Below are 11,824 nucleotides of genomic sequence, written 5' to 3' on the forward strand. Positions count from 1 at the left end.
GCCCGGAGAGGCATGGCGTTCCTCAGGGGCGCCGGCAGGGGGCGCTCTCGTGCCGCCGAGGCCCGCGGCGCTGTCCTACTTTCCCAGGCTGCGCAGGGCTGGCTGGGCACCTGCCAGCATCCAGGCGGCAGTTACATAAGCGCGTCTTTTTCCTGGAATTTAGGCTCATGCTGATGTGTGACCTTCAGCGCGATGGCCAATAAACGCAGCGGGCTGTTTACTGCTAGGCACTGGCGGCAGGGGCGAGGGCAGGGCCTGGGAGTCTCTCTCTCTCTCTCTCTCTCTCTCTCTCTCGCTCTCGCTCTCTGGCTCTCTCGCTCTGTCTCGTGCTAGATTATTCCATAATGACGGAGGTTGTGTAACTGAGTCAAGTGAGAACACGTGGGGTTTTATTTAAGTGAGTTTGCGTTCTCGTGGACTTGCTCTGGGCAGTGTAGGGGAAGCTACGTAACTTGACTGCTGAGTTTGTTTCTAAAACAAATGTCCGTGTAAAGGGACTGAGTTAGCGGGTGGGGGTGAGCACGGTTCTGCTGACAAGCGAGGTCCCTGGCGTTTCAGCTCCGTTTTTTCTCGCAGGGCTCTGTGCTGCCGGCGTGGGCTTTCCGAGCCCAGCCCCGGGTTTCAAGCCCCTTCGGGCTGTCTGCTCCCTGCTCTGCGTGCTGAGTGGGGAGCAGGGCCTGGAGACGGACCAGGGTTAGAGATGAGAAGTTCCCTTTGACGTGCCGACGACTGGGCCGTTAGGCAGACGGCACTGCCCTTCTGCGGGGATGGTCCGTGGTGGGAGAGAGCTTATTTTGAGGGAACACTCTAGGAGCCCTGAGGTGGTAGAGGAATGCGTGTTGAAAACAAAGGGTGTTTAGTGTCTGTGCTGGCCAATGACACATGGATGGAGGGACAGACGGATGGATTGAAGGGTAGATGGACAGGTGGGTGAAGGGAGGGAGGGAGGGGTAGGTGTGTGGATAGGTTGATATTGGGTGGATGGATGGATGGATGGATGATAGATGGATAGGTGGGTGGATGGAAGGATAGAAGGATGGGTGGATGGATGTTTGGAAGGAAGGATGGAGGAATGGATGAATAGATAGATGGATAGATAGATGATAGATGGATTGGTAAACGGGTGGATGGACATGTGTTTGCCCATTGGTCAATCAGTCTGTCCATCTATGGATGGGTGGGTGGATGCAGGGATGGGTGGGTGGATAGATATGAGTGGTTGCTGTTATCATACACCAGAAATGGTAACACCAGGAAGTCCGTGGCCTCCTTATCTAAGAGTGAGACAGAGTATACTCTCCTTCATTTACAGCAGAAACTCATCCCTCCATGAAACGTTAAGCATGTCATGTGTTGAAAGTGAGCGCTTCGGTGACTTACATGCTCTCAGGGACCACAGTCCTGATGCCCGGCGGCCTCCCCGGGAAGGACACGGGGTTCTGTGACTTGAGGCTCATTTTGAGTTTCTGCTTCAAAGCCAGCCATGTGAAATCTGGGTTTCCTGTTGCATTGAGTTTTCTATTGTCTAAAAGCACTGGGAAGACTTGAGATCAAAGACAAGCTGTGAAGTGGCCATAGAGGGCAATCGTTGGTTTCCAAGTTCAAAGCCAGGCAACATCCGATCGTTGCCAACCACCTGGATGGAGGGCTCAGCACCCGGGGGTGGGCCTGAGGTGGGAGGAGGCAGCGTGCTCCCCCTCAGCGTGTGGTCACGGAGAATGACCTTGCATGTAAAAAAAAATTAACTTTGATAATAAAAATGTGCTGAGAAAGTCACTCCATTCATTTACTAAACATCCCCTCTTGCTTTGGGGATTACGTGCTGTGTTTATGTAGCTGTTGTCTGATGTGACATAGCTTATTGAGGTGATTATATTTCTCAAAATTGCGACTTGCTGCCATAAAGTGACCTACCCCTCAAGGAAACAGGGCAGAAGTCCTCGTCGGAGGCAGCGTTGGGAAAGGCTGTTGGTGGTGGTGGTGGTTGTTGCGTGTGGTTTTTTTTAACCAAATTATATGCCAGGTGTGCTTGCCTGTCCCCTGCCTGCAAGCGTTGTGTGTCCGAGTGGGTCACAGTTAGAGAACTTGCCTGTTAGGAGTTATGAAATGAAGTTTACTGACAATACAGCAGGCATTGCACAATGTTTTAGCAGGAAGGCGCCTGATGAATATCTCCTTGAGCCAGGCCAGGGGGCAGGAGCCCAGAGCCTGGGGCGGCTCGAGGTGGCACGGAGAGCCCAGGGCCGCAGGAGGGCCGGTCGCACGACCCCCTGGTGTCCAGGGCCCCTGGTGTCTCCCTTCTGCCCCGTGAGTAGACAGCGTGAAGCAGTCCTTCCGCTTAGAGAGTGACCCTAAAGCTGCACACCGCCATCCTTGTCTCCGAATCCTCCGTGAGACGTTCAAGGAAGAAAGATACTTCAGCCCCGGCCGGTGCGGCTCAGTGGGTAGAGCGGCCGCCTGCGGACTGAAGGGTCCCAGGTTCGATTCCCATCAAGGGCACATGCCAGGGTTGTGGACTGGATCCTCAGTGTGGGGCGAGCAAGAGGCAGCCGGTCAATGATTCTCTCTCATCATGGACGTTTCTCTCTCTCTCTCCCTTTCTCTTCCTCTCTGAAATCAATAAAAACATTTTTTTAAAAAAAAACATTTTTTCCCACCTTGGGGGTCGACCACCAAATGGGTGGTTGAGCTGCACTGACTGCCCCGAGTCTCACAGCCGGTGCCCAGCTTCCAACCCCGGCCCCGGCCTCGAGGTGCCCTGTCGCTGGAGCACCTCAAGGAGACCAGGTCCCTCCCTCACAGCCTGAGCCGTGGCCTCTCTGCAGGGCCCCACCTGCCTGGTCCAGGAGCCCTGGTGGGGCCCATGGATCAGCTGCCTCCTACACGCCCCTGACTGGCCCATGGGGCATCAGCTCCGGGCCCAGCTGTGGGCTCTGCCTTCACAGGGGCGTGGCCTTTCCTCCAGCCCCGCCTCCTTTTGGCCCCGCCCACCTTCTCCAGGACCCAGGTTTCCCTGGGGCACCCTCTCTCCTCTCTCTCTCTCTCTCTCTCTCTCTCTCTCTCATTTTAGAAAGAATGAAATGGAGGGGGTGTCAGCATGGTCTGCAGGAGTGGGGCCAGGACCCGAGTTCAGGGGGTTCTGAGGGGCTGCTGGGGGTAGCCCTGCCCACAGCAGCCTTTCTCCCCAGAGATGTCGCAGGGGAGCCGGTCCTCAGCCTCCGAGACAGGCACAGGGCTGGGGACGACATGGACATGCCTGCACCCAGGGAGGCCCCATCAGGGAGTGGGGGTGACAGCGCCAGGCCCTGGGGGGGCTGCCCGAGCCCTTCTGTCAGCACCACCCCGCCTCCTGCCCGAGCCTCTGTGGTGTGCACTCTCTCTGTCTTCCTCTCTGTGGATGAACCTTTTTAAATATATATATATATATAATTTTTAAATTAATTTAAGAGAGAAAGGGAGAGAGCGATAGAAACATCAATAATGATGGAGAGAATCATGGATCAGCTGCCTCCTACACGCCCCTGACTGGGGATGGAGCCCACAACCCGGGCCTGTGCCCCGACCGGGAATGGAACTGTGACCTCCTGTTCCTAGGTCGACGCTCCGCCCCTGAGCCACTAAAGACGTTTCCTTCCTGGTGGTGGGACTCTGCTTTGTTTCTCTCCCTGTTTTACACGCTTCCTCGTCTCAGGATCTCAGGCTGGGGTGCCCAGGGCAGCAGGATCGGGTCCCTGTAATAGGGAGAGTGTCTCCCCTCAAAGGCGCCCCCTGGTGGGCACAGGCCCCTCACTGTCCCCTTGCCGCTGTGCGTGTCCTTCAGTGTCGGTCTCGGTGTCTCGGTGGCCCGGTGTCTCTGTGGCCCCGTGTCTCCGTGGCCCCGTGTCTCTGTGGCCCGGTGTCTCTGTGGCCCAGCGTCTCTGTGGCCCGGTGTCTCTGTGGCCCGGCGCGTGCCCTCACTAACCTGCTCTCTCCTCCCCGACCAGCTGCCACAGGCCCCGGACCCCGAGAGCTCCACAGAGGTGTGTGCGCCCCTCCCCGCCCCGTGTCTGCGGGCCGGCAGCGCGGGGGCTCCTCAGTTGTCCTGAGTGTCTGCGTTGTCATGGAGACATGTGTGTCTGTCCGGACAGGAGCGGGGTTTGGGGGGGACAGTCTGTGGCCTGGCCGGGAACTGGGGTGGCTCTCGGGGTAGGAAAAGGTCCCGAGGGGCTGGGGCTACACCCGAGGCCCCTGCAGGGACGGGGGAGGCCCGAAGGCCCGCACCCAGCACTGCAGGCTCCACTGCTCCCTCGGGACCTGGGACGCAGCCCTGTCCGGCCATGAAACAGGCTCTGGGTCCCGGGCAGGGAGGATGCGCACCCCGAGTCTGGGCCTGAAGGGGCTGCGCGTAGAGCCGGGTCTCAGATGCTCTCGGCCCTGGCGCCGAGCACACTCGCTAAGGGAGGGGCTGGATTCAGGGCGCCCAGAGCCACAGAGGAGCTTGGGGGGCATGTGGTCCAGGCTCCCAACCTGCTGCCAGGAAACCTCCCGAAACCCCAAGTGAGAGCGGGAGTGGGGGCCCACGTGCCGCTTCCTAACCAGCAGCGTCTCGTATTCTCATCGGGCTCTTGCTCGCCGTCGATGAAAATGCGGGTGCTGGTGGGCCGGGGAGAGCCACGCTCCGTGTCCGTGTCTGCTGGCGTGTCTCGTGGATGTTCTCACGCATGCGCCATGCAGGGGTGCATGTCTGAGCCGCGGGACCTGCCCAGTTGAGTTTGCGTTATGCACAGATACATAATGTAGAACTTCATTTCATCAGCTTTGCAAAAAAAAAGTGTTGGCCAAACATCCGTGTGTCGCTCGTTTTCCACAGAGCAGGGTGGGTGCCGGGCGAGGCGCTGTCCCGCGTGCCCGGGCGCTAACGTCCATCGGGGGAGTGTGTCCTCTGTGTGCATCTGGGCTCTGTGAGCCCCCGGGGCGCCCGGGGCTGGGGGCCGATGCCCAAGACCCCGCGGCTCCTGCCTGCACTTAAGACGGGATTTCTGCGTGTTTAGCAGGAGGCCGAGCCAAGTCCGCCCCTGAGGCAACTGGAGGACCATAAACGGGTACGTAGGGGTCCTGGGGGTTGGGGGCTCCCTCAGCCACACGGCAGCGTAGAGGCCGTGTTTCTGGTGGGCGTTGTGGAAGCAGGACTCGGTCAGGCCCCGTCACAGCCACTTCCATGGCAGGCTCCCCTGCACCCACCTGGGCCCCCGACAGGGACCCTGTCAGCTGTCCAGGTCTGCTCTCCTTTCTGCGGCGGCTTCTACGCGGCTGCAGTCTGAACATCTCTTTCCCTGTGAGTAACCGATGGTCATTATGGAGAGTTTATCATAAAGACAGAAGTGTTCCCCCCGCCCAGCTGCAGAGGGGCCTCGAAGGGCTGTGTCCTCCCTGCCCGGGTGCGGGGGGCCCAGCCGGCACGCACTCCCACCGTCTCCGGGATGATTCATGCACGGCTTTCGGGCCTTGCTTTTGTGCACGTCATACTCCAGCGGAGCATTTTCTCCGAGAGTCTTAGAAAGTCGGCAGCTGCCTAAAGTTCCACAAATTCTCACGTGGCTTGTCATTGTTTCCCTGTGACGGGAACGGCCGAGTGAGTGTTATCTCCAGGTAGGCTAGGTTCCTGGAGAGGGGTTGCCGGGCCATGGGGTGGGGGCTCCCTTGCAGGTGCCGACTGGGATCTGGGCCTCAGTTTCTGCTTCTGTGGAATGGCATGATCAGTCTCCATCCCTTCGGGCAGTCTGTGGACTGTGCCCACCACACGCTCAGCAGGACCATGATGAGGGACGTTCACTGGTGCTCGCTGGTGTCACCTTGCAAGCGGAGATGCCTCGGTGGTTTTGTGGACAACAGGCGTAGGAAAGGAGGTGATTCTCAACTGCGTGCTGGCGCAGGTGGGAAAGGCCCGCCGCTCATGCGAGACCCGGGTCTTGCCTGAAACAGGGTTCTCAGTGGCTGGCGCCTGAGAAGCCGAAGGTCACCGCCACCCCCTCCTCCCCCCTCCCCACCTGGAACTGACCCCTTCAGGTCAAGTTCTCCACCTGGCTCCTTAGCCACGGGTTTCGGTGACAGACGGGAGCTCGTCTGAGCCTGGCTGCGGGGCCGCTTGGCTTCCCGGCCCACGTCACTGTTTTCACAGGACACTCTCGGGGTGAAGGGCACCCCCCCCCTCTCTCCGTCTTATGCCATGATGTGCGGAGCTTCTTACCGGAGTTTGCACACGGCAGGTGTGAACTGCTGGGGAGACCAGCATTCTTTCCTCTTCCTTCACCGTCCGTCACCGGCTCGGGTCACGTGGCCGAACCTCACAGCTGAAGAGGGGACGTCAGCGGGCGGCCATTGTTCTGTCTCCTCCGCCAGGGTCCTGGGGGGCGCCCCGGACGGCTTCGTGCTGGGGAGTCGCGTGTCCCGGGGACAGGCAGCTTTGTTAGCAGATCTCCTTTGTCCCCGTGGGGCCCCACCGGCTTCTCCTCGAACCCACGTTTCCACACCAGGACTCGCACAGCCTCCGGTCATGCCACCCCCTTCCTTCCTCTGTCCCCTTCTACCTCAAAGCCTTTTTCTTTCAGAAAAGGGACGCATCTTACTTGGCTTTTCAAAAACAAATCCCACGTGTCCTGGTTTCCATGCAGCCTGTTTGTTTGCTCATTTATTTATGGAGAGAAGGGGAGATAAATCGATCCCAAAGCCTCCCAGGAAGAGGAGGGAAATAAACATTTGGGGGTGGGCTGTGCCTAGGTGGGCTTTTTTTCCATGATGAGCACATGTCACATTATCTTATGGGGAAAAGTGTCCGGGTTCGTACCTCAGTTGCTATGGTAACGGTGAGGGTTTCTCTGCAGAAGGAAGGGCAGCGTGAGAGGGGAGGCCCCTGTGACGGGAGGTCCCTGCGTGACCTGGGTCTGGCCCTCGGGCTGCCGCTCCCGGAGCGCGAGCTCCCAGGCCCCAGGCGCGCGTTCTCTTTCTGCCTCCGCTTCCTTCCTTCAGGCCACACTGACCTCGGTCTCACCCGTGACCATGGGCACCACCCGGAGCAGAACGTCTGACCTGTGCCGTGGGCCTCGGGGAGTGGGTGGGGCGGCCCTGCCTGCGACCATGCGGCCTGTGCCCTCCAGATCTCGCCCGAGGGCTGCGTTGGCGTCTGCTGGGCTGCGGCCCCGGTTCCAGCCCAGCCATCACCTCTCAGACGGGCCCGGGGGTCCAGTTAGAGGCTGGGCTGCTTTGCCGCCGTCCCTCCTCGAGTGGGAGCTCCGGGTCTGTGTCCCGTAGGGGTGTCCCCAGGTCACAGACGGAACGCGTTTCGCCTCCCGTCAGGGTCATCATGGCGGCAGCCTCTGCCCTCCCTGTGTCCGGCTCAGGGGCCTTGGCCACCCCAGCGCCATCCTCTTCGTGAGTCAGCGCGCTCAGTGGAGGAGTGGCTCCGGGTTCACACGGGCCCCGGAGGCCTGGACACCAGCCGACTGAATCTTTACACCACACGTGGCTTTTGAAGCCCCTGAGACGTGTTGCACCAAAGGCAGTTCCTTTAGGAGGGGCCTGGGAGCAGCGCGGAGGCCTCCCCTGGGGAGCGCTCTCGGAACTTGGAATTTGCCGTTGGTCGGGTAGGAAATGAGTTTCGTCAGCGCATGAAAGCGGCTACAGGAGAGGCATCTGTGGGTGGAAGGGAGAGAGGAAAAGCAGGCTTGTTTTTATTCCCTGAACTTTCATTTAAAAAGCAATTGTGCCCCCTTCCCGCCCCCGCCCCCTTTCTCTCCTGGGCACCCCTCCCGTTGTCCCGGAGTCTTTGACCAGCATCTTGCAGGGACAAAGGAGAAGCCCCCTGGGACCTTACCCGGGGCCCCTGGCCTGCCCACCTCCCTCAGGGCACCCCCTCTCCTGTCAGCTCCCCCCACCCTCACCCCACCCCCGTCTGGTTTTGCAAACACCTCCAGACCTATTCTGGGAGCTTGTTCGCAAATCCTTTAAGTTCTGCTGAGTCAGGTTACAGCTGCAGGTCTTGGTGGGGCTGGGAGCGACCTGCTGTGTGTCAGCACCTCCCTCCCTCCGCTGGACTCCCCACCTGCCGCCCTGCTGAGGTCCCCGGACGCCCCACCCCTCGCTCTGTCCTTGGAAGGAGTCTCGGCAATCCGTGCAGCCTTTGGCCTTTAGAAACTTCCAGACTGGGAGGCGGTCTGGCGTCGCTTAGCGAGGCGGCACTGGTCGCAGTGCCCTGGAGTAGAGGACACGCCCGAGTTTCATGTTTTTCGAGGGGCGTTGGGGAACGGTTGCGGCAGCCCTCTCCCAGCGTCCTTTGCTGTTGACATTAATGATTTTTTATTATGGGAACGTCCCGGTGTATGTGAAAGACATCAGAGGAGTGACAAGACCCTCTTTGGATCAGCTTCGACAGCTCGGCGCGTGCCCACTCTAGTCACACCCCTCTCCGCTCGCGCCCCCAACCCCCGCCTTGATGTCATCTCTTCCGTGATGCTTCTTTTTGACGGACGTCTGGTGTCGGCCACTCATTTATTTCCTGTTGCATAGTTTTCCTTCACCGCTTGCCCAGGGACGGTTCTGTCAGAAAGGCTCGCGTTCAGCCTGTTATTCCATCAGAGTCTGACTCGATGCCGTCCTGTTTCCCTGGGGTCTTGGGAGGGAGCCCTGGCCCAGGTTAGATCCTCTGTGGACGGTGACCTGCAGTATTTCCATTGTGTCCGATTGGCTGACCCCCAGGGGACTTTTGGGTTAATGTTTGTTAGCGCTCGCTGCCCTTCACGATGCATGTTCTGTTTATCACGGGGGTGGGGGGACCTCAGAGAGTGAATATTCTAGATTGCTCCTTTTTTCATGCTCTGGTTTCCCGAGAAACGACTGAAGGCGCTAACCGCGGAGTTTCCCAATGCTGTCATTAACCATTTATCTGCTCGGCGGGCGAAACCGCGCCAGTCTCACCCCAGCCCCCCTGCGCGTTTTGATGGTGAGTCGCTCGGTTACGCATTAAATCCAGAAGCTGATTTCGTTATCCTGTTTGAATTCAGGGTGAGGCGCTCAGGCAAATTTTGGTCAACCGTTACTATGGCAACGTCAGACCTTCCGGGAGAAGAGAGAGCCTCACCAGCTTCGGCAACGGCCCGCTGTCGCCCGGAGGACCCAGCAAGCCCGGGGGCGGAGGTAGGCTGTGAGTGCTGGCGGCTGCCCGGGGACACGCTGACCGGCGGCTTCGGGGTGCGAGTGGATCTTTGAGCAACTTGTCGTTGTCTTTGACCTGCCATCAAATGGGTGTCCCAGAACATTGACCTGCGGTCAGCTGCTGGCTGAGCCGGTCACCCCGCTGTTCCACGAGGGGGCGCCCTCGGTGACGTTTGAATGACGGGGAACTTGATTTTACGGCGTGTTTTCTTGTCACGAGGACGCATGTTTTCCCCTAAAATGACGGTACCGTTTGCCGTGAGGACGGCGAAGCCCCCACGTCTTGCCCGGCGACTTAGCCAAGGGCTCCCGGGCGTTCTGTATCCCGTACCTGGTGTTCTCCTCCGGGTTGCCCGCACGGGGCAGGTACGGTCATGTCCCGCTGGGCAGAGGGAATGGGAGTGGTCGGCGACGGGTCTGTGGCTTGAACCCGGTGTATCTAATTCGGATGCCCGTGCCCTGTGCCTTCCTGAGCCTTTACGGGAGTGGACCCCCAAAATCCGTGTGTAGAAACCAGCACAGATCCTTCAATGCTCCCCAGCGCTGGCGGCTCAGCTCCAGGCAAAGGAACGTTGCATAAACCCTGAGCTCGGCTGTGGGTGTTGGTCTGGCTTTGGGGGGCCAGGAGCTCGGGGCTCGGAGCACAGATGTGGGCGGCCTGAGTCCCTGTCAAGTAGCGATTCCGGGCGGGGGGGCTCTCTGAGGGACCCAGACATTTTCCCAGCAGCTTCCGGGAGGGACCTGGGTTCCTCCCAGATCAAGCCCCGTGGCGGGTCTGCTCAGTTCATGGCCCATCGCTCAGTGGAGCCGGCCCCGTCCTCCCCACACGGGTCCTGAGCTTTTCACCCGGAAGTTCCCAGCCATTCTCAAGCACAGTTTCCTCCCACAACATCTCAAAACAGTTTCTCGTTACTCTCCATGGGGAGACCTTTCCACAATAGGGGGGCGCCTGGGGAGGCCCCGGGGTAGGCAGGGTGTCAGGGACAGAGTCTGCCTCCTAGAAGCGCAGGGCGGAGACGAGCAGCCACCTGCACGAGAGACGAGGGTCTAGGTTGGCCAGAGCAGGAGGAGGTGGCATCTGAATCGAGTTCTCTGTTTTTCTGAAATTGATGGGCTGTTTTACCACGAACAGCGTCTCCGTTTTTGCCACTGACAGTGCAAGGAAAGTTCTCAAACGGACACTTTCCAAACGCAGGCCCTGCTCCCTGAAGGCGTGAGCCTCTGAAGGTCCCCGAGGACGGGAGCTTCATTTGTTTTGCTCACGCCCCGCCCCCCGCTCCTGGCTCCACACCAAGCACTCAGTACATCGTTGCCGAGTGAATGAAGGAATGAATGAACGGATAGGTTTTGTGAGAGGGTGAGCTTGGGCCAGGATGGGTTTGTCGGAAGAGGGCTGAAGGGGTCGCGATGGGCTGTGCGTTCTCAGGAGTGTTCTAAGGAGGGTTTGAGTCTGGTCCGCCTCTTAAACTCAAAGCAGGGCTTCGTGATTCTGCCCCGAGCCATTGTCTGCTGCGAGAGGGAGGGTCTGGGCTGCAAAAGCCCTGCTCTCTCTGCGTCTCACCTGCCGGGTTCAGGTACCATCTCCGCAACGACAGGTGGGCGTCCGCGGACAAGCGACTTCACCTCTGTGCTCGGCAGCTCCGGGTATTAGAATGGCTGAGGGGAAAACCATCGACATGTGGACGCGTGAAGTGTTGGCACAGCGTGATGCCCAGTAGCTGTCCGCTGCTCCGATGTGTCGGTAAGAGCCATGTTCCCTCTTCCCAGGGGGCGGCTCCGGGTCCAGCTCCATGAGCCGCGGCGAGATGAGCCTGGCCGAGGTCCAGTGCCACCTGGACAAGGAGGGGGCCTCCAACCTGGTCATCGACCTCATCATGAACGCGTCCAGCGACCGCGTGTTCCACGAGAGCATCCTCCTGGCCATCGCCCTTCTGGAAGGAGGCAACACCACCATACAGGTAGGGAGGCGGGTGGCTTCGAGCGTGGCTGTGGTGTGGCCTTGGGTGTGGCTGTGGTGTGGCCTCGGGCGTGGCCATGGGCTTGTGTGTGGCTGCAGTTTGTGGGCGTGGCTGCCGGCTTGTCCTCCCTGCCGAGCCCAGGAGCACCTGTGCTGGGAGCCACATACCCCCGTGGTGTGGAGACTCGCGTGTGAGCAGCAGCTGGTCCTGGCGCAGGGTCGTCCTGAGAGAGGAACCCCGACACTTTGCTGCGGTCGCTGTCAGCACTCAGACTTGTTCCAGAACAGGGGTTCCGTTTGCAAACGGATGACACTCTGAGCATGTGCGGAGGGAACTGCCGACCTGGGGCAGAGTTGGCTCCTACACGCAGTTTCCATCATGGTCATGGGTCCCATCACACGGTGACCAAGGAGATTAGACTGTGCCACTCCTCAGAGCCCGGTTCCCACTGGGGTGCTTCACGGCACCCACGGTGCACCCCAGTGAGAACATGGGGCGGAAAAGACCCAGAACCGGGGGGACGGGGGAGGGACAGGGTGGCGAGAATGGAGACCAGCCCTCCCTGCGCCAGGCCGTGCCGGGGCCGGTGGTGGATGTGAGGGTCGGCGATCAGATGCGGGGGATGCGAGGTGGGAGGCCCCGCTGGCTCTCCGGGCCTCCAGGAGTCTGGCCCAGCAGCC

At 59.9% G+C, this 11,824-nt stretch overlaps 1 protein-coding gene across 1 annotated transcript in view; it reads left to right on the forward strand.

Annotated features, from left to right (window-relative positions):
• ITPR1 (inositol 1,4,5-trisphosphate receptor, type 1) overlaps window positions 1-11,824 on the forward strand; it is a 173,427-nt gene that overhangs the window by 116,123 nt on the left and 45,480 nt on the right. Inside the window, exons 38-41 of the mRNA XM_005881921.2 lie at window positions 3,984-4,019; window positions 5,034-5,081; window positions 9,036-9,168; window positions 10,954-11,144. Coding sequence (XP_005881983.1) covers window positions 3,984-4,019; window positions 5,034-5,081; window positions 9,036-9,168; window positions 10,954-11,144 — 408 coding nt within the window. The remainder of the gene's footprint in view (window positions 1-3,983; window positions 4,020-5,033; window positions 5,082-9,035; window positions 9,169-10,953; window positions 11,145-11,824) is intronic.

The sequence above is a fragment of the Myotis brandtii genome, unplaced genomic scaffold (assembly GCF_000412655.1).
Source record: "Myotis brandtii unplaced genomic scaffold, ASM41265v1 scaffold693, whole genome shotgun sequence".
NCBI classification, from domain to species: Eukaryota; Metazoa; Chordata; class Mammalia; order Chiroptera; family Vespertilionidae; genus Myotis; species Myotis brandtii.